This window comes from Scyliorhinus torazame, chromosome 5, assembly GCF_047496885.1.
Source record: "Scyliorhinus torazame isolate Kashiwa2021f chromosome 5, sScyTor2.1, whole genome shotgun sequence".
Lineage (NCBI taxonomy): Eukaryota > Metazoa > Chordata > Chondrichthyes > Carcharhiniformes > Scyliorhinidae > Scyliorhinus > Scyliorhinus torazame.
The window spans coordinates 320007923-320030122 of NC_092711.1; the positions used below are offsets into that span (position 1 = coordinate 320007923).

The 22200-nt window shown below is 47.7% G+C and overlaps 1 protein-coding gene across 2 annotated transcripts in view; it reads right to left on the minus strand.

Moving 5' to 3' along the window:
- LOC140421315 (tripeptidyl-peptidase 2-like) overlaps window positions 1-22200 on the minus strand; it is a 194416-nt gene that overhangs the window by 67973 nt on the left and 104243 nt on the right. For both annotated transcript variants that reach the window (XM_072505959.1, XM_072505960.1), the window contains exons 14-16: window positions 17717-17874; window positions 8729-8805; window positions 3665-3771 (exon numbers count right to left, since the gene is read on the minus strand). In XM_072505959.1, the coding sequence (XP_072362060.1) occupies window positions 3665-3771; window positions 8729-8805; window positions 17717-17874 (342 nt within the window). The remainder of the gene's footprint in view (window positions 1-3664; window positions 3772-8728; window positions 8806-17716; window positions 17875-22200) is intronic.

The following is a 22200-nucleotide window of genomic DNA, read 5'->3' on the forward strand; positions in this document are numbered from 1 at the left end:
TATGTATTTTCTTGATCAGCACATCTGAAGACTCTACTGGTTGCTGCTGGAAACTAGAATATATTTTCAACATCTACAATGCAACATAACTTTATCAGGTTATTTCAAAACCTCACAAATCTCATAAAAAGCACCAAGATAGAGAAGGACAATGGGTAAGCAGTAATCGACCTGACAGATGGGCTTTAAAAATATCGTATTCTCAATCCGACAGTTCCATTTTTTAAGCTAATCTTTCAGGTCTTGGCTGCTCAGTTTGGATGAGAAGACTGATAAACTAAGGGTTGAGGAGCTGCAAGCAGAGTGCAGGAAGTTCGGAGATAAACTAAAATGCAGGACTCAAATGGAGCAATCTCAGGATTATCCCAGTTCCACATGCTAAAGAGAGCAGGAATAAGAGGAAAGATCAGATGAACGCGTGGCTGGAGGGTTGGTGTAGCCGGGAGGGATTGAGATTCTTGAGGCACTGGGACCGGTTCTGGGGAAGGTGGGACCTGTACAAATCGGACAGGTTGCACCCAGGCAGAGTTGGGACCAATGTCCTCATGGGGGTTTTCGCTAGTTCTGGTTGGGGACTATTTAAATTAGTGTGTTGGGGGGGATGGGATCCCAGGATTCGGATCAGATAGGTCAAATTAGTTCAGGAGAGTGGAGGCAGAACATTAGCGAGTGATGTAGTGATAGACTTGGAATTACAGGAGAAGCAAAGTTTAAAAAGCATCCAGCAAGGGGAAACTGTGGGATTAAACGGTTTATATTTTGATGCAAGGTGTATTACAAACAAGGTTGATGAGTTAAGGGCACAGGTAGACACATGGCAGCAGGATGTCATTGCTGTGACGGAAACCTGGCTAAAGGGGGGCCAAAACCGGCAGCTGAATATCCCTGGTTATAGAGACTTCAGACACGATACAATGGGAGAAAAAAAAGGAGGGGGAGTAGCACTAACGGTTAAAGAATCAATTGCAGTTGTGAGAAGGGATGATATACTAAATGGGTCAACAAACAAGGCCGTATGGGTTGAGCTCAGAAATAAATAAGGGGCAATCACATTACTGGGAATATACTACAGACTCCCAAATAGTTTAATAATTAATAAGAATTTTTATTGTTACAAGCAGGCGTACATTAACACTGTAATGAAGTTACTGTGAATATTCCCTGGTCGCCACATTCCGGCGCCTGTTCGGGTACACAGAGGGAGAATTCAGAACGCCCAAATTATCTAACAGCACGTCTTTCGGGACTTGTGGGAGGAAACCGGAGCACCCGGAGGTAACCCACGCAGACACGGGGAGATCGTGCAGACTCCGCACAGACAGTGACCCAACGGGGAATCGCACCTGGGACCCTGGCGCTGTGAAGCAGCATTGCTAACCACGGAGATAGAAGATCAAATATGTAGGCAAGTTCCTGCCTGTCAGAACAAGAGGGCAATAATAGTCGGAGACTTGAACTATCCCAATATCAACTGGGATTCAAACAATATAAGGGAAGATTAGTGAAAAACATTCATGCAGTGTGGCCAGGAAAATATTTTGAACCAATTAGTGACAAACCCAACAGTGGGAGTTGCAATTCTAGACCTAGTCTTGGGGATCGAAGAAGGGCAAGTGGGTGGAGTGACAGTTGGCGACCAAATCAGGGCCAGTGATGGCAATTCAGTATTACCCTGGAAAAGGACAGAGATAAAGCAGGAGGAAAGAATTTGAACTGGGAGAAGGTGATTTTGCAGAAATGAGAAGGGATTTGGCTGAGGTGGACTGGCCAGCACTGCTAGAGGATAAATCAGTGGAAAACCAGTGGGAAGCACTAAAAAGCAGGATCCTAAATGTACAAAGTAGACATGCCCTTTTCAAAAATAAGAGTGGTACTGCCAAATCAAGACCCCCTGGTTGCCGAGAGAAATACAAGGGAAGATAAAACAGAAAAATAAAGCGTATGATAGGCACAAAGTACTAAGCACTGCAGATAGCCTAGACGAGTATAGGAAGTGCAGGGACAAAGTCAAAAAGGAAATAAGGAAATCAAAGAGAGTGTCTGAAAAAAGAGTAGCAAGTAAAGTTGAAGAAAACCTAAAGATGTTTTATATTAATGGTAAAAGGTTAGTTGAGGAAAAAGTGAGACCTATCAGAGATGAAGAAGGGAACTTGTGCGTACATGCAGAGGCTGTGGGAAGGGTTTAAAAATTTTTTATTTTTTTTATTTATTTTTTTTTTTTAAAGAGTACCCAATCCGCCTAACCTGGCACATCTTTTGGATTGTGGGGGTGAAACCCACGCAGACATGGGGAGAATGTGCAAACTCCACACGGACAGTGACCCAGGGCCGGGATTCGAACCCGGGTCCTCAGCGCTGCAGTCCCAGTGCTATCCACTGCGCCACATGCCGCCCTGTGGGAAGGGTTTCAAATGAATATTTTGTCTCCGTGTTTACAAAAGAAATGGATGATGCAGAAGCAGTAGTGCAGGAGGAAAAGTGCAAGATATTGGATGGAATCATCATAAAGAGGAAGTACTCAAAGGGTTGGAATCCTTGAAAGCTGATAAGTCGCCAGGGCCAGATGGATTGTTTCTGAGGCTACTGAAGGCGGTCAGGGAGGAGATAGTAGATGCTCGAAGGATGATTTTACAATCCTCACTAGATACAGGGGAGGTACTGGAGGACTGGAGAAATGCAAACGTGGCACCATTGTTTTAAAATGGATCGAAGGAAATGCCAAACAATTATAGGCCCACCAGTTACGTCAGTGGTGGGCAAATTAGTAGAATCAATCCTGAGAGATAGGATTAACTGTCACATAGAAAGGCATAGATTAGTCAGGGATAGTCAACTTGGATTTTTTAAAGCAAGGTCTTGCCTCACAAATTTGATTGAATTCTTTGAGGAAGTGACAAGAAGGGTTGATGAAGGTGTGCAGTGGATGGTGTGTACATGGATTTTAGCAAGGTGTTTGACGTGGCAGAATGATCAAAAAAGTAAAAGCCCATGGGCAATGTGGCAAATAAGATAAAAAGTTGGCTTAGTACAGGAAGCAAAGGTTAAACCGTAGAATCAATGAATTTTGCAGCACAGAAGTATGTACTCTTTGAAAGAGCTATCCAGTTAATTGCACTGCCCTGTTTTAAATTTCTCTGTAGCCTTGGAGGTTCTTCCCCTTTTAACGATTTATTCAAACCTCTTTTCAAAGTTATCATTGAGTCTGCTCACACCATCCTTTCAGGTCACAACCAGAATGAATCGATTTCTTGCCTAATCACCAGTAAGGATTCACTGACATATCAACATTTTAAAGGCTGGCTGAGATCCCCCCCCCCCCCCCCCCGCCCCCAGCCCTTTAAATGCAACAAAAACAGGAACGGGGACATAAACACTGTGTATTAACACTGTGGGAGTGCCTTCACCACATGGACTGAAGTAGTTCAGGGTGGCAGCTCAGCACCATCCCCTCAGGACGATTAACAATGGGCAATAAATATCAGCCTCATCAGCGACACCCACACCCCAGGAATACATTTCAAAAAGACTTGCAGAACAATGTTCTTAATCCTACTGCTGATCTATCAATTTTCCATATCTGCTGTTATAGAGTTCATTATTAATATCATTATTTTATTTTTTTATTGATATAAATGCTAAAAATTCCCAGAAATGTGACACCTACCGGCCCAGGTAGCACCTTGGGGAACTTCAATGAAATGCCTTCTGATCTCTCCGGGCTTGAAGTGCACATTTTTTTGCACAAGTCTGTATTCACACGCTGCATTTACACTACATCCAAATACACAAAAAAGGCAATTAGAACAGTTCCATTATCCATAACTGCAATAAATATTTGCTGCGTGGTTTATATAAATGACGTAGACTTGAATGTAGGAGGGCTGATCAGTACGTTTGCAGATGATACGAAAGTTGGTGGGTGATAAATAGTGAGGAGGATAGCCTTAGATTACAGGAGGATATTGACGGGCTGGTCAGATGGGCTGGTCAGTGGCAAGTGGAATTCAATCCGGATAAGTATGAGGTGATGCACTTGGGCAGGACAAGCAAGGCAAGGGAATAAATGATAAACGGCAGGACCCTCGGAAGCACCAAGGATCAGAGGGACCTTGGTGTGCATATACACCGGTCCCTTAAGGTAGCAGAGCAGGTGAACACAGTGGTTAAAAAGGTATGGTATATTTACCTTTATTAGCCAAGGCGTAGAGTTTAAGAGCAGGGAGGTTAAGCTGGAACTGTATAAAACATTGGTTAGGCCACAGCTAGAGTATTGTGTGGAGTTCTGGAATCCACACTATAGGAGGGATGTGATAGCACTTGAAAGGATGCAGAGGAGACTAACCAGGAAGTTGTCTGGGCTGGAGATGTTTAGCTATTAAGAGATTGGATAGACTAGGGTTGTTTCCCTTGGGGCAGTGGAGACTGAGAGGGGACATGACTGAGATGTATAAAATTATGAGGGGCACTGATAGAGTAGACAGGAAGAAACTTTTCTCCATGGCGGAGGGTCAATGACCAGGGGGCAGAGATTTGAGGTAAGGGGCAGGAGGTTTAGAGGAGATGTGAGGAAAAACCTTTTAACCCAGAGGGTGGTGGGGGTCTGGAATTTGCTGCCTGAAAAGGTAGTGGAGGCAGAGACCCTCATAATATTCAGGAAGTATTTAGATGTGCCCTTGGCGATGCCAAGGCATACAAGACTAAGCACTGGAAAACGGGATTAGGTGGTTGTTTTTGACCGACGCAAACGGGACAGGCCGAAGGGCCTTTTCTGTGCCGTTAATTAATATCAAAGGTGACAAATTAGATTAAATAAAAGCTAAACACAGTTTCTATGGTCCTGGTCACATTTTAATAATATAACATTTTGGAATTCAGTACAAGAGAAGTTTGAGACGCGAGGTGAGTGCAGCATGACCTTGGACCTGCAGTTGCCAAAGATCTCCACAATTGAGGATTTTCTTTGCCTAATGTCTGGGTCAGTTGCAGACTAATTGATCGAGGTTGATTGCTATGGTCGTCAACTCTATTATTATTGTGATTGCTTGATGACCTTTGGCTTTTTCTCATCCAACAGTTCCCAGGTTCCTATTTAGATCTATTCTCAGCCACTTCTGGAACATGACAGCACGGTAGCATTGTGGTTAGCACAATTGTTTCACAGCTCCAGGGTCCCAGGTTCGATTCTGGCTTGGGTCACTGTCTGTGCGGAGTCTGCACGTTCTCCCCGTGTGTGCGTGGGTTTTCTCCGGGTGCTCCGGTTTCCTCCCACAGTCCAAAGATGTGCAGGTTAGGTGGATTGGCCGTGATAAATTGCCCTTAGTGTCCAAAATTGCCCTTAGTGTTGGGTGGAGGTGTTGACCTTGGGTAGGGTGCTCTTTCCAAGAGCCGGTGCAGACTCGATGGGCCGAATGACCTCCTTCTGCACTTTAAATTCTATGATTCCCAATTCTTTGACTCTGATCATTTAAGAGGGCATTGACAGCAAAGCTTTCTGTATTTAACCACAAACACTGACTGCTAAAAGGATTTAAAAATTGATCCTTAATGAATACGAAATTCCGGACCTCTGTCCTAAGCCAATGCAATTCATGTGCACTTGTCTACAACAGCAACACAGTGACTGAACATAGAACATACAGTGCAGAAGGAGGCCATTTGGCCCATCGAGTCTGCACCGACCCACTTAAGCCCTCACTTCCACCCTATCCCTGTAACCCAATAACCCCTCCCGACTCAGAGGTTGTTGCTGGGCTTTTCCATCTCGGTGACTGACTTTTCCCTGGGAGGCTTTTCGGTCGATTGTTGAAAGCTCTATTGTTTGACATGTCTTCAAAACCGGCAGGGAATTGGAGGGGAATGTGGCTAGAGTATTAAATGAGGACTCAGCGTCTGTCTCCACAGAGTAAGCGGGTGATGTGAGTGTTACACTAAAAGAGGAGGGGAAGTTATGAACACGATCGCAATAGATAAGACATACTAAAATTAATGGCTGTTTTGCAGACACTTGGTGGGAAAGGAATGTATCCTTGGTTAGTCAAAAAAAAAAGCAAAGGTCAAAATAACAGAGGCACTGGCCACGATCTTTCAATCCTCATTGGATACTGAAGTAGTTTCTAAGTACTAGAATGTTGTTAATGTTATACATTTATTGAAGAAAGGGAAGCGGGGTAAACCAGGAAACTACAGGCCAGTCACCCTATGGGGAAGCTCTTCGAAATCATGAGCAGGGACAAACATTAGCTTTTATTTGGAAAGGTATTGGTTAATCAGGAAGAGCCATCATGGAATGGTTGAAACAACTGTGTTGGACTGGCATGATTATCATAGAATCAACGGCACGGAAATTTGCCCTTCGGCCAAACTGGTCCATGCCAACCAAAAAGCCCACCTAAGCTAACTCCCTATAAACCTTTCCTATCCTTGTAACTGTCCAAATGCCTTTGAAATGTTGTCGATGTCCCTGCCTCAACCACTTCCTCCGGCAGCTCATTCCACATACGTATCACCCTGTGTGTAAAAAAGGTGCTCCTCAGGTTCCCGTTAATTCTTTCCCCTCTTAACTTAAACCTGTGCCCTCTCGTTCTCGATTTCCCAACCTTGGGAAAAAGACTGAGTGCATTCACCCTATCCATGCCTCTCATGATCTTACCAAGATCACCCCTCACTCTCCTACGCTCCAAAGAAAGAAGTCCTAGGGCTGGATTCTCCGGCCCGCCACGCCACTTTTCAGCCTCAACCCGCTGGCGGGATTCTCCGTTACGCCGGCCGGTCAATGGGGTTTCCCATTGTAGGGCAGCCCCACGCCGTCGGGAAACCCCCGGGTGCCGGCAAAACAGAAAATCACGCCGGAGGAGAATCCCGCCCCTAATCTGTCCAATCTCTCCCTTACTCAGTCCCTTGAGCCCTGGCAGCTTCCTTGTAAATCTCTTCAACACTTTCTCCAGTTTAATAACATCTTTCTTATAGCAAGGTGACCAAAACTAAAGACAATACTCCAGGTGCGGCCTCATCAACGTCCTGTGCAACTGCAACATAAACTTCCCAACTTCTGTACTCAATACCCTGACTGATGAAGGCCAGCATGCCAAAAGCCTTCTTGAATTCTTTGATGAAGTAACAAAGCAGATTGCTCGAAGTACTGCAGCAGCTGATTGCTAATATGGACTTTGGGGGAGCATTTGACAAAATGCTACATAAGAAGCTTGTTACGTAGATGGAAGCCAATGAAATTAAGGAAAAAAATGTAGTATGGATCTGGTATTGGCTCAGTGGCAAGAAGCAAAGTGTGGTGTTGGATGAATACTATTGGTTTGCAGTGGTACGTACACCCCAAGTATCAGTCTTGGGTCCATTACCCTTTTTAATTTTCATAAATGACTTAGACCCGGGTGCAGGGAGCAGCTTCATAAACTTTGCAAATATTATGAAATTTAGCAAAATAGCAGATAATCACGAGGGTAGTTATAGCCATCAGTGGGAGATGGTAGCATAGTGGTAATGTCACTGGACTAGTGACAGAGGTTCAGTCTAATGCTCGAGGGACACGGGTTCAAATTCATGGCAGGAGGTGGAATTTAAATTTTTGATTGGTTGATTGATTTTGATTTGTCACATGTACCGAAGTACAGTGAAAAGTATTTTTCTGTGGCCAAGGAAACGCACACAGTACGTACCCAACAGACAGAAAATAGTAGATAGTTACAGTGAATGCAAAAAAGTACACAGTACATCGACAATGGTTACAGTACGGTACAAGGGCCAAAAACAAAGCAACTACGACCTGAGCAAGAGAAGCATAGGGCATCCTGTATAGTGTCTTGCAGGGAACAGATCAGACCGAGGGAAAGAGAAATTCAAATCTGGAATATAAAGCTAATCTTAGTAATGGTGACCATGAAACTATCACCAATTGTTCCATAGACACAAATTATTAAAGGTGGCAGGGCAAGTTGATAAAGTGGTGACAAAGAACACCAGTACTTGGATTTATAAATAGAGGCAAAGAATATTAAAGCAAAGAGATCTTGGTGGAACTATATAAATCACTGGTTAGGCCTCGGCTGGTGTTTTGAGGGCCGCTTTTCAGGAAAGCTGTAAAGCTCTTCGAAAAGGTTCAGAGGAGGTTGACCAGGATGTTCCAGTGATGAGGAATTGTGTAACGAGGAGAGGTTGGAAAAGTTAAGAATGTTCTCCATGGAACTGGGAGGGTGCAGAGGTGATTGAAGAGAGGCTTTCAAGATGATGACAGATTTTGATCAAGTTGATAGTTAAAGGAGGTTTTCTCTGTTGAGTGGGCCAATCACAAAGATTCAAAACATGTGCCAAAAGATTTGAAGGAAAGATGTAGAGAAATGTTCTCACATAGTGGGTTGTTGGGATCTGAGTGCTCGACCTGAAAATTGGTGAAAACTGATACTATAATTAATTTTAAAAGGGGGTTGGAGAGGTACCCATGGATGAGGAATTTACAGGATTATAGACAGATAGTGGGGAGGTGGTGATTAATTCCAAGTGCTTTTTCAAAGAATCAATTACAAGCCTGATGGTCCGAATGGTCTCCTTCTGAAGATTTCTATGATTTAATGATCTTCTGGGAGATGGGGAGCAGAATGGGAGCATACTAAAATAAATGTTATTTAGGTTGCTTGGCTATGAAGTAGCATCAAATGCCCCATGTAAGCAGTGTAATAAGCGGATATCTCTAAAGAGCAAACTCATTTTCACAAACCTTGAAGGAATAACGACAGTGACAGGAATTCGGAACAATGGACCAGCATGAGGGGTTGTTGTGTCATAACCAAGGACCTGGAGCAAGGAGGAGAAAATGCCACAGTTAACACAGAAAATAAAAAACAGCTCTCATTTGAAACACCACCAGGACAATTTCATTTCCAAACGACAGCATATATTAGGCCACAATCCACCCGACTCATCCCAAGGGAATATTCTTGGATAATTATTAAATAGCAGCCTTAAGTTTGCACTTTTGAGATGGATTTTAATCGGAAAGGGAAACCGCAAAAACAAAATTACATTCTCCCAGTTTCCAAGAAAGCAGATTGAAACTGAGATTGGAAAACTAAACTTCTGAGGAAGCTGAAACTGATTGAAACCACATAAAAGGAGACAGAGGCACCAGAGCTCAGCAGATAATAATCCCAGTGGTGCAGTACAGGCAGATTGCAGAAGACAGATACCAATGCACATCTCCCTCAACTCCAGCAGCACCAAAGGCACCACCGACCCATCAAAGCCTCCTCTCTTCAGATACCAGACCCATCAGCATCCATGTGGAAGCCAAGAGTGGATTTTGCAAAAACAAAAGAAAACACGCAAAGATCCAGTCCTAAGGGAAATTACATACATGCCACATAGCACAACTAAATCCCAGTCCAGGCCCGAGGCAGAACCAAAGTCATTCCAGACAAAGTAGAGAGGGCCGGCAGCGACATGCTCGGAATACGATCAAACCGATAGGATCTCCCAGAGAAGCAACCTCCTCAACAAGGAGAAAAAAGCCAACAAGGGAATGGGAGCCAAATGCCCCTCCCACATTTTGGACCCACCAATGGAGAGAGAGAGAGACACTCAAACAGAGAGAAAGGTGAAAAAAAACCTCAACCTCAAGGGAGAGTCAGAAGGAACGCAGTCCTTCCCAGGCCATCGCAGGATAAAGATGCGGATTCTTAAATTCGATAAAATAAATAATTAATACCGGAAAAAACAACAAATTTGTTCTAACTGGGGCGGCTATGCTCAATCTAACCCAACCCCCCACTTCTCCCCACTGCCCCGGCCCCACTCATCCTCCCAGACAACTAAAAGGAGCAAAACTGTACAAATCACATTCCTCATAATTGACTCAATATGATTCTGCTAGATCAGGATAATCAATGATACAGGCCTTTAGGCCCACCTTTCACATCTACCTGCAGGAGAAAGGATAAAACAAATAATCAGCAACATGATTAACAGGGGGCAATGTCCAGGATTGCAGAAGAACCGCAGGACAATTTGCAGGATGAAGACATTTTCTATGCTGCACGAGAAGACGAAGCATGTGGCAGGACCAACAAGCGCTCTTCAGGATCTTTCATGGATTCGAATGATTATAGCACGAGACACCGTCACTTCCACCATGCAGTCTCCCTGACATCCAGGTAATCCAAGAGCCTAGGCCCCCACCACAGGGGAATGAATCGACCGGCTCAACCATCTTCAACCCCTCACAACAAGCATCGAGAACAGGACAATAAAGGACCAGTGATCGGTGGGCCAAACCGACCCTGGCCTCGAAGACAGGAAACATTGTGCTCCATCGAATCTGATGAACCCAGCCTTCAGATCAAGATTACCGAAGGACAGCAACCAATTTTCAAATTCAATCGTGAAGTTGCCCCCCACTTCTCGCCAGAGACCGGGCTCGGGGACGCACCCCGCCCAGCACCCCCTCTTCCGAACCAGACAGGATGGATGACACACCATGCAACAGGATTTCAACAACACAAAGGCGGGTCCTCACCAGGGTAAGCGCTCTGATAAAAGTACCTCACAATTCCTCAAAGTGAGCTTTAACGACCTGCACTGCAGAACCGAGATCCTCAGCCAAGACAACGGCCAAGTTTCACGCCGGCTTCAACGGGCCTCTTGGCCCAGCGATTCCATGGTCCACAGGGAGTCAGCACCGTGCTGGAGTGCTCCGCGCTGCTCCAGTTGCACTGCCGGCTGCGGGTCCGCGCCGGGTGCCGCTCAACATGGCGGAGCCACACAGCAGACCGCCGCGGAAGAAAGGAGCCCCCCCCCCCCCCCCCAAGAACGCGCACGCCCGCTGACTGGTGGCCCCCGATCTCGGGCCTGGCTGTCGTAGAGGCACCCCCAGAGACTCATCGTACCACCCCCCCCACCAGGACGGCCACTGCAGCCAGGACGTTGAGCTCCCGCCGGGTGGAACCATATGTGAACCACGCCGGCGGGAACTCGGCCGGTTGACCGCCGAGAATCGGTGCGGGGGCCTCTTTCAATGGCCCCCAACTGGTGCCTATTCTCCGATCGCGGGTCTGAGGCCCCATTTTCCGCAGCGTGGAGAATCTCGGTCAACATCTTTGCCTGCGTCCATCATCCAGATTCACAGCACCACCACGGCGGGAGCCCGCTCAGCAGCAACTCCACCATGGCACATTTGAGCCCTTTGGATTTCGGCGGCAGCGGTGCGCAGGGGCCCTCTTGGAGGTGAGTAGTGTATTTAAAACCACTTACCTTTACAGGAGCAGCCCTTTGGATTTCGGCGGCAGCGGTGCGCAGGGGCCCTCTGGGAGGTGAGTAGTGTATTTAAAACCACTTACCTTTACAGGAGCAGCCCTTTGGATTTCGGCGGCAGCGGTGCGCAGGGGCCTTCTTGGAGGTGAGTAGTGTATTTAAAACCACTTACCTTTACAGGAGCAGCCCTTTGGATTTCGGCGGTAGCGGTGCGCAGGGGCCCTCTTGGAGGTGAGTAGTGTATTTAAAACCACTTACCTTTACAGGAGCAGCCCTTTGGATTTCGGCGGCAGCGGTGCGCAGGGGCCTTCTGGGAGGTGAGTAGCGACTTTAAAACCACTTACCTTTACAGGAGCAGCCCTTTGGATTTCGGCGGTAGCGGTGCGCAGGGGCCCTCTGGGAGGTGAGTAGTGTATTTAAAACCACTTACCTTTACAGGAGCAGCCCTTTGGATTTCGGCGGCAGCGGTGCGCAGGGGCCTTCTTGGAGGTGAGTAGTGTATTTAAAAAAGCCTTGCCTGGTCCCGTGTCTGTTCTTCTTTTCTGTTTTATTTGTTTTTATATAAGGCGGGAACCGGAAGTTCGACCTCTGGCAAGTCCCCCCCGCCAACCAATAAATTCTGGTGGAGAGGAAACCAGAGACACTACACGTGTAGTGTCTCCCACCCGCCCTCCTCCTCTAACCTAATAATAAGACCCATTGGTGTAAGGTAAGTGCCATATTATATTATTATTATATTATTAGCATTGTGCAGGTCAAGGTTCGGAGGTGGAGGAGCAGTCTCTGTCAGCGAGAGAACCTGAGAACATCTCAGACACTCAGAAGGTAAGAAGGTAAGTAAGTTATTTTTACTTTTATACCTTTTTTCAAATTGTGTGTGTCGGGGGGAAACTGAAGTGACATCACAGAAAAGCTGTGACCTGAGTGGCTGGTTGGGATTCTAACCTAAATTAAAAAAAAAAAAAAAATTTGAGTATTTGGGAACTAATTAAACATAATAACTTAATTATAATTTAGAGGATATCTAAGCCAGAGATCGGAGAATATTATAGTTAGCTATCGCATTTCTATTAGAAATCTAGTGCTAGGAAACAGATAGTTGACAGTAACTTTGCAATTTTAAAAAAAAGTATTTAAAAAAAAAAAAATTTTTAATTTTAATTAATTGACGCAATGTCAGTTAGAGGGGTGCTGTGCTCTGACTGTGAGATGTGGCAGGTCCGGGAGGCTTCCAGCGTCCTGGATGGCTTCATCTGCAGAAGGTGCACCCAACTGCAGCTCCTCACAGACCGCATGGTTCGGTTGGAGCAGCAATTGGATGCACTTAGGAGCATGCAGGTGGCGGAAAGCGTCATAGATCGCAGTTATGTAAATGTGGTCACACCCAAGGTGCAGGCAGAGAAATGGGTGACCACCAGAAAGGGCAGGCAGTCAGTGCAGGAATCCCCTGTGGTTGTCCCCCTCTCGAACAGATATACCCCTTTGGATACTGTCGGGGGGGATAGCCTATCAGGGGAAAACAGCAGCAGCCAGAGCAGTGGCACCACGGCTGGCTCTGATGTTCAGAAGGGAGGGTCAAAGCACAGAAGAGTAATAGTAATAGGGGACTCTATAGTCAGGGGCACAGATAGGCGCTTCTGTGGACGTGAAAGAGACTCCAGGATGGTATGTTGCCTCCCTGGTGCCAGGGTCCAGGATGTCTCCGAACGGGTAGAGGGAATCCTGAAGGGGGAGGGCAAACAGGCAGAGGTCGTTGTACATATTGGTACTAACGACATAGGCAGGAAGGGGCATGAGGTCCTGCAGCAGGAGTTCAGGGAGCTAGGCAGAAAGTTAAAAGACAGGACCTCGAGGGTTGTAATCTCGGGATTACTCCCTGTGCCACGTGCCAGTGAGGCTAGAAATAGGAAGATAGAGCAGACAAACACGTGGCTAAACAGCTGGTGTAGGAGGGAGGGTTTCCGTTATCTGGACCACTGGGAGCTCTTCCGGGGCAGGTGTGACCTGTATAAGATGGACGGGTTGCATCTAAACCGGAGAGGCATAAATATCCTGGCCGCGAGGTTTGCTAGTGTCACACGGGAGGGTTTAAACTAGTATGGCAGGGGGGTGGGCACGGGAGCAATAGGTCAGAAGGTGAGAGCATTGAGGGAGAACTAGGGAATAGGGACAGTGTGGCTCTGAGGCAGAGCAGACGGGGAGAAGTTGCTGAACACAGCGGGTCTGGTGGCCTGAAGTGCATATGTTTTAATGCAAGGAGCATTACGGGTAAGGCAGATGAACTTAGAGCTTGGATTACTACTTGGAACTATGATGTTGTTGCCATTACAGAGACCTGGTTGAGGGAAGGGCAGGATTGGCAGCTAAACGATCCAGGATTTAGATGTTTCAGGCGGGATAGAGGGGGATGTAAAAGGGGAGGCGGAGTTGCGCTACTTGTTCGGGAGAATATCACAGCTATACTGCGAGAGGACACCTCCGAGGGCAGTGAGGCTATATGGGTAGAAATCAGGAATAAGAAGGGTGCAGTCACAATGTTGGGGGTATACTACAGGCCTCCCAACAGCCAGCGGGAGATGGAGGAGCAGATAGGTAGACAGATTTTGGAAAAGAGTAAAAACAACAGGGTTGTGGTGATGGGAGACTTCAACTTCCCCAATATTGACTGGGACTCACTTAGTGCCAGGGGCGTAGACGGGGCGGAGTTTGTAAGGAGCATCCAGGAGGGCTTCTTAAAACAATATGTAGACAGTCCAACTAGGGAAGGGGCGGTACTGGACCTGGTATTGGGGAATGAGCCCGGCCAGGTGGTAGATGTTTCAGTAGGGGAGCATTTCGGTAACAGTGACCACAATTCAGTAAGTTTTAAAGTACTGGTGGACAAGGATAAGAGTGGTCCGAGGATGAATGTGCTAAATTGGGGGAAGGCTAATTATAACAATATTAGGCGGGAACTGAAGAACATAGATTGGGGGCGGATGTTTGAGGGCAAATCAACATCTGACATGTGGGAGGCTTTCAAGTGTCAGTTGAAAGGAATACAGGACAGGCATGTTCCTGTGAGGAAGAAAGATAAATACGGCAATTTTCGGGAACCTTGGATGACGAGTGATATTGTAGGCCTCGTCAAAAAGAAAAAGGAGGCATTTGTCAGGGCTAAAAGGCTGGGAACAGACGAAGCCTGTGTGGCATATAAGGAAAGTAGGAAGGAACTTAAGCAAGGAGTCAGGAGGGCTAGAAGGGGTCATGAAAAGTCATTGGCAAATAGGGTTAAGGAAAATCCCAAGGCTTTTTACACGTACATAAAAAGCAAGAGGGTAGCCAGGGAAAGGGTTGGCCCACTGAAGGATAGGCAAGGGAATCTATGTGTGGAGCCAGAGGAAATGGGCGAGGTACTAAATGAATACTTTGCATAAGTATTCACCAAAGAGAAGGAATTGGTAGATGTTGAGTCTGGAGAAGGGGGTGTAGATAGCCTGGGTCACATTGTGATCCAAAAAGACGAGGTGTTGGGTGTCTTAAAAAATATTAAGGTAGATAAGTCCCCAGGGCCGGATGGGATCTACCCCAGAATACTGAAGGAGGCTGGAGAGGAAATTACTGAGGCCTTGACAGAAATCTTTGGATCCTCGCTGTCTTCAGGGGATGTCCCGGAGGACTGGAGAATAGCCAATGTTGTTCCTCTGTTTAAGAAGGGTAGCAAGGATAATCCCGGGAACTACAGGCCGGTGAGCCTTACTTCAGTGGTAGGGAAATTACTGGAGAGAATTCTTCGAGACAGGATCTACTCCCATTTGGAAGCAAATGGACGTATTAGTGAGAGGCAGCACGGTTTTGTGAAGGGAAGGTCGTGTCTCACTAACTTGATAGAGTTTTTCGAGGAGGTCACTAAGATGATTGATGCAGGTAGGGCAGTAGATGTTGTCTATATGGACTTCAGTAAGGCCTTTGACAAGGTCCCTCATGGTAGACTAGTACAAAAGGTGAAGTCACACGGGATCAGGGGTGAACTGGCAAGGTGGATACAGAACTGGCTAGGCCATAGAAGGCAGAGGGTAGCAATGGAGGGATGCTTTTCTCATTGGAGGGCTGTGACCAGTGGTGTTCCACAGGGATCAGTGCTGGGACCTTTGCTCTTTGTAGTATATATAAATGATTTGGAGGAAAATGTAACTGGTCTGATTAGTAAGTTTGCAGACGACACAAAGGTTGGTGGAATTGCGGATAGCGATGAGGACTGTCTGAGGATACAGCAGGATTTAGATTGTCTGGAGACTTGGGCGGAGAGATGGCAGATGGAGTTTAATCCGGACAAATGTGAGGTAATGCATTTTGGAAGGTCTAATGCAGGTAGGGAATATACAGTGAATGGTAGAACCCTCAAGAGTATTGAAAGTCAAAGAGATCTAGGAGTACAGGTCCACAGGTCATTGAAAGGGGCAACACAGGTGGAGAAGGTAGTCAAGAAGGCATACGGCATGCTTGCCTTCATTGGCCGGGGCATTGAGTATAAGAATTGGCAAGTCATGTTGCAGCTGTATAGAACCTTAGTTAGGCCACACTTGGAGTATAGTGTTCAATTCTGGTCGCCACACTACCAGAAGGATGTGGAGGCTTTAGAGAGGGTGCAGAAGAGATTTACCAGAATGTTGCCTGGTATGGAGGGCATAAGCTATGAGGAGCGATTGAATAAACTCGGTTTGTTCTCACTGGAACGAAGGAGGTTGAGGGGCGACCTGATAGAGGTATACAAAATTATGAGGGGCATAGACAGAGTGGATAGTCAGAGGCTTTTCCCCAGGGTAGAGGGGTCAATTACTAGGGGGCATAGGTTTAAGTTGAGAGGGGCAAAGTTTAGAGTAGATGTACGAGGCAAGTTTTTTACGCAGAGGGTAGTGGGTGCCTGGAACTCACTACCGGAGGAGGTAGTGGAAGCAGGGACGATAGTGACATTTAAGGGGCATCTTGACAAATATATGAATAGGATGGGAATAGAAGGATACGGACCCAGGAAGTGTAGAAGATTGTAGTTTAGTCGGGCAGTATGGTCGGCACGGGCTTGGAGGGCCGAAGGGCCTGTTCCTGTGCTGTACATTTCTTTGTTCTTTGTTCTTTATGGCAAGCGAGTCCCCACCACAGCCCACTCCAAACGAATAAGGATCTTAACATTCTGTCTCGGCTCTTCCTCATAGAAGCACCAATCAGGAACTTCCAGCGACATAGCACCCCAAAAGAAGGACGGAACTGAAGTGTGCACCAGGATAACGTGACGGGTTAAAGGATGAGCAGAGCCGGAGCTTGTGGAAACATGACTGCTCCCGTGCTCACATCATATGAACCCCAACCACAAGGTAATATTTAGTGTTTGTTTCGTTTGACCCTGGTACAGTAAATAGTCTTTTCTTTGAAACTGTGAAAGCTTGTGGCCTCATTCTTTCAGTAAATAACTGGGAGTTTGGATTTCTTCTTTCTTGACCGAGATCACAACAATGGATTCCTTCACTATTTCTCATCCTGATTCTCTATTCATAGAACAGAACCATAGAACTATGATCAGTGCCAGCGAAGGTTGTGCGATGAAGTGCCATTACAAAGACTTAAGTACAGTACATTCCAGGCAGAATTTATTGTCCACCTCACAGAAGTGGCTTTGGGAGGTTGGGGGGGGGGGGGGCTATCTAATCTGCCTTGAAAACAAGCCTGTTGTTTTCCTGACTCCACGAGGCAGGGGTGGGAAGGTCGAATTGGTATTCTACATGCAGGTTTGAGGAGGTGGCCTCCTGATCAGTCACCTTGTGCCCTGAGGGGGGCCCGGTTGGCACCCATTCCGACCTTAGCAAGCCCACCCCACTCACGTATCTTCTTGAATCTCTTGTCGCTGTCTGCCGCTCCAGGCTTCCTGCTGTCGCAGTAGTGGCCACCGCTCTTGGCGGTGCTGTTGGGTCTGAAGAGCTGTCTGTCATCCGATTGGCTGACTGCCCTTGGAGCCTGGCTCTTCGCCTTTGAAGGCCTAGAAAACCCAACAGCAGGCAATTAACCGCCTGGTTGGCACTTGAGGCCTTCGGGGATCCTGAACATTGCTGCCACCGCTTTCTGGTCAGTGGAAGGGCCATTGCTGTGACCATTAAATTCAGCACTCCCAGTGCAGCAGTGAGGAGCTGCTGCACTGGTGGAGCTGCTGCCTTTTAGGTGAAACATTAAACCAGGCTGCACCTGCTCTCTCAGGTGGACATAAAGATCCCAAACTATTTCGAAAAACAGGAGAGTTCTCACCAAGGTCCTGGTCAATAATTATCGCTTAAACAACATAACCAAAGCAAATCATTGAAAACCATTACCACACACTAACTCAAAGGAGAACATCGCATTGAAAGTACCGCGTAACATTGGGCCACAGAGCATAAGGTGTCAACTGGTCACACATACAGAGAAATACATCCAACTAATACATCCAACGAACCTCAGTGAAGTGTGGTCCTTCCTGGAGTCCTCGTGCATCCACCCTGATAGTCACCTGGCGGGATTGGTTCATCAGCTCCAGGTGGGAGGGGATCTGCACCCATGACGCATTGCAGGTCAAAGCTAGGTGTATTTGGAGAGCTATCTTCTCATTACTTTCTGTGCATTTGGACAAGAATAATGAGGAGAACGGAACAGAAAACACTGCCATTTAGCTGGCTCAAACCTGCACATTGTGCTCAATGAAATCTAGGCTGACGCTCTACTGCAGCACAGAGGGATTGCTGCACTGTCGGAGGGGCTGTTTTTTGGCTGAGATTTTAAACCAAGGCCCTTTCTGCCCCCTCGGTTGGACTTAAAAGGTTCCATGACACTATTGATAATGATCGTAAATGCAGAAAGCAAAGTATTAAGTTTATTTTTACCCAGAAGTAGCAGCCATAAAAAATAACATGAAAGATCTGTGTGTTCTGGGAAAGGGAATCTCCAAAGGGATATTAAAACAATAGATTAAAAGATGAAAGGGAAAAAATATTTAAAGAGAGATTGAAGGCTGAATAATAGATGTGGTCATGAGATCCTAAAGACCGTATGTGGTGAAACAAACATGTGAAGGAAGCAGCTTGCAGCCTCCCTCAGAGACCCTGGACGTGGTCAACCGGCCGTGTCCCACCGGAACGGGGCGCAATGCGGCCGGTAAATGCCGGGAGAGGTCTCCTCGGGATGATTCCCGACGGGAATAAGTGGTTTAAGAACCCACTTAACTGTGCTGACGGCAGCTCTTGGTATCTCTCAGCCTCCCCAAGGAGACCCCAGCAGGGCACCGTTCAGTACTGGTCCACACAAACATGGGCCAGATGGAATGGCACCTGGGGAGTCTCCCAGGCCATTTGAGGACTCTGGGTGGTCAGGGACAGGGTAGGGTAGCAGCATGGCTCTCCCCCTGACATCCGGTCACCATGGCACTTCCAACCTGGCCACGTCGATGAAAGCAGGGATAAGGGGGTGTATGAAGGGTGGCGAGGAGGGGAGGTGAAGGGCAGGTATAAAGGGGCCTCCAAATATTTGGGGGGAGGGGTGAACGGTATGGATCCTTAAAGTGGGTGGGTGGGCCTAAAAGGAGGCGTGGGAAGACCTGAAAAGGGGGAGCCCCTCAGTGACCCCATAGCAAAATGTCCTCACTTGGAGGGGTTTTGTGTGTGTGTGTGTGTGTGTGTGTGGGGGGGGGGGGGGGGGTGACATTGCTTGTGGGTGGGGGAGGGGGGACCCAAAAGCCCACTTAGATATCAGGACACCCTTTCAAAATGTCGGCCCGATCTGGGAGGAGCCGGTCTGGCCAGCGAGTTCAGCTCCCCAGTGACAAAAGAAATCTAAGTGTGGGCTTGACTGGGGAGAACTCCTCAAGGGCCCAGAAAAATGACTAAGTGTGGTTAGATAGCGGTGGAGAATTCGCAGACAGCCGGAGGAGGAACCCCCAGCCAAAACCGCCTGAAATGCCACTGAGAAATGTTTCTGTTAAATCACGCCCCTGTAGCAACGGTGGATGTTTGTGGTAATTTTTTCAGGAATATTTATGGAGAAAATCTATAAGGACTGTTGGCAAACAGTGGTGTTTTTGAGTTTAACGGAGCAGAAACCTTTTGGGAAATGTTTGTGCAGATGATTGATGCAGGTAGGGCAGTAGATGTTGTCTATATGGACTTCAGTAAGGCCTTTGACAAGGTCCCTCATGGTAGACTAGTACAAAAGGTGAAGTCACACGGGATCAGGGGTGAACTGGCAAGGTGAATACAGAACTGGCTAGGCCATAGAAGGCAGAGGGTAGCAATGGAGGGATGCTTTTCTAATTGGAGGGCTGTGACCAGTGGTGTTCCACAGGGATCAGTGCTGGGACCTTTGCTGTTTGTAGTATACATAAATGATTTGGAGGAAAATGTAACTGGTCTGATTAGTAAGTTTGCAGACGACACAAAGGTTGGTGGAATTGCGGATAGCGATGAGGACTGTCTGAGGATACAGCAGGATTTAGATTGTCTGGAGACTTGGGCGGAGAGATGGCAGATGGAGTTTAATCCGGACAAATGTGAGGTAATGCATTTTGGAAGGGCTAATGCAGGTAGGGAATATACAGTGAATGGTAGAACCCTCAAGAGTATTGAAAGTCAAAGAGATCTAGGAGTACAGGTCCACAGGTCATTGAAAGGGGCAACACAGGTGGAGGAGGTAGTCAAGAAGGCATACGGCATGCTTGCCTTCATTGGCCGGGGCATTGAGTATAAGAATTGGCAAGTCATGTTGCAGCTGTATAGAACCTTAGTTAGGCCACACTTGGAGTATAGTGTTCAATTCTGGTCGCCACACTACCAGAAGGATGTGGAGGCTTTAGAGAGGGTGCAGAAGAGATTTACCAGAATGCTGCCTGGTATGGAGGGCATAAGCTATGAGGAGCGATTGAATAAACTCGGTTTGTTCTCACTGGAACGAAGGAGGTTGAGGGGCGACCTGATAGAGGTATACAAAATTATGAGGGGCATAGACAGAGTGGATAGTCAGAGGCTTTTCCCCAGGGTAGAGGGGTCAATTACTAGGGGGCATAGGTTTAAGGTGAGAGGGGCAAGGTTTAGAGTAGATGTACGAGGCAAGTTTTTTACGCAGAGGGTAGTGGGTGCCTGGAACTCACTACCGGAGGAGGTAGTGGAAGCAGGGACGATAGGGACATTTAAGGGGCATCTTGACAAATATATGAATAGGATGGGAATAGAAGGATACGGACCCAGGAAGTGTAGAAGATTGTAGTTTAGTCGGGCAGTATGGTCGGCACGGGCTTGGAGGGCCGAAGGGCCTGTTCCTGTGCTGTACATTTCTTTGTTCTTTGTTCTTTGTACTGTTCACTGTGTAAATGTAATCTTGTGTTGAAGTTTTCTTTCCTTTTTTAAATAAATGTTTAAATTAAATACATACAAACGCCAAGACTGGTTGGCAATTTCCGCTCCTGACTTCAGATACCATGGGCGGATTCTCCCCTACCCGGCGGGGCGGGGGGGTCCCGGCGTAATGGAGTGACGGGAACCACTCCGGCATCGGGCTGCCCCGAAGGTGCGGACGTCTCTGCACCTTTAGGGGCCAAGCTCTCACCTCGAGGGGCTAGGCCTGAACCGGACTGGTTGGCGCTCTGCTGGCTGGCGTGGACGGCCTTTGGTGCCACATCAGCCAGGGCCGAAGGTACCTCGCTGGTCGGCGGAGGTTCGCGCATGCGCTGGAGCGTCAGCGGCTGCTGACGTCATCCCCGCGCATGCGCAGGGGAGGAGGTCTCTTCTGCCTCCGCCATGGTGAAGACCATGGCGAAGGCGGAAGAAAAAGAGTGCCCCCACGGCGCATGCCCGCCCGCCGATCGGTGGGCCCCGATCGCGGGCCAGGCCACCGTGGGGGCACCATCCGGGGCCAGATCGCACCGCACCCCCCCCTGGACCCCGCCCACGCCACCTGCTCCCGCTGGTAAGGTAGGTGGTTCAATCCACGCCGGCAGGAGAGGGTTGACAGCGCCGGGACTTTGGCCCATCGCGGGCGGAGAATTGCCTGGGGGGGGGCCGGCCGACCAACGCGGCGCAATTCCCCCCCCCCGCCGAATCTCTGGGGGCGGAGAATTCCGCGGTGCGACCCGGCGGGGGGTCGGAGAATCCTGCCCCCTATCATTATAAAATACCGATTGCAAATTGTTTTGATAGCCTGTCCAAGTTCCACTTTGGGATTTGGGCAGCCCGGTAATGACCACCTGCCATGACAGAATTCCTACAGTGCAGAAGGAAGCCATTCAGCACATCAATATGCACCGACACTCTGAAAGAGCACCTCACTCACCCATCCTATAAAAATAACCTTTATTGTCACAGGTAGGCTTATATTAACAGTGAAACGAAGCTACTGTGAAAATCCCCTCGTCGCCACATTCGGCGCCTGTTCGGGTACATAGGAGGAGAATTCAGAATGTCCAAATTACCTAACAAGCACGTCTTTCGGGACATGTGATAGGAAACCGGAGCACCCGGAGGAAACCCACGCAGACATGGGGAGAACGTGCAGACTCCGCACAGACAGTAACCCAAGCCGGGAATCGAACCTGGGACACTGGCGCTGTTAAGCCATAGTGCTAATCACCATGCTACCGTACTCCCACAACCCATAACCCCACCCAATCTGCAAACCCCTGGACACTAAGGGCAATCCATCATGGCATAACCTAACCTGCACATCTTTGGACTGTGGGAGGAAACCAGAGCACCCGGAGGAAACCTACGCAGACACGGGGAGAAGTGTAAATTCCACACACTGACCCGAGGCTGGAATTGGACCCGGGTCCCTGGCGCTGAGGCAGCAGTGCTAAGCACCCCGAGGTCATGAATGGTGTTGCATACATGCAATTCTTTCTTTTTTAAGTGAAATGATTAGTTGTCTTGAACACAAGAGTTGCCTATTCAAAAAACCCAA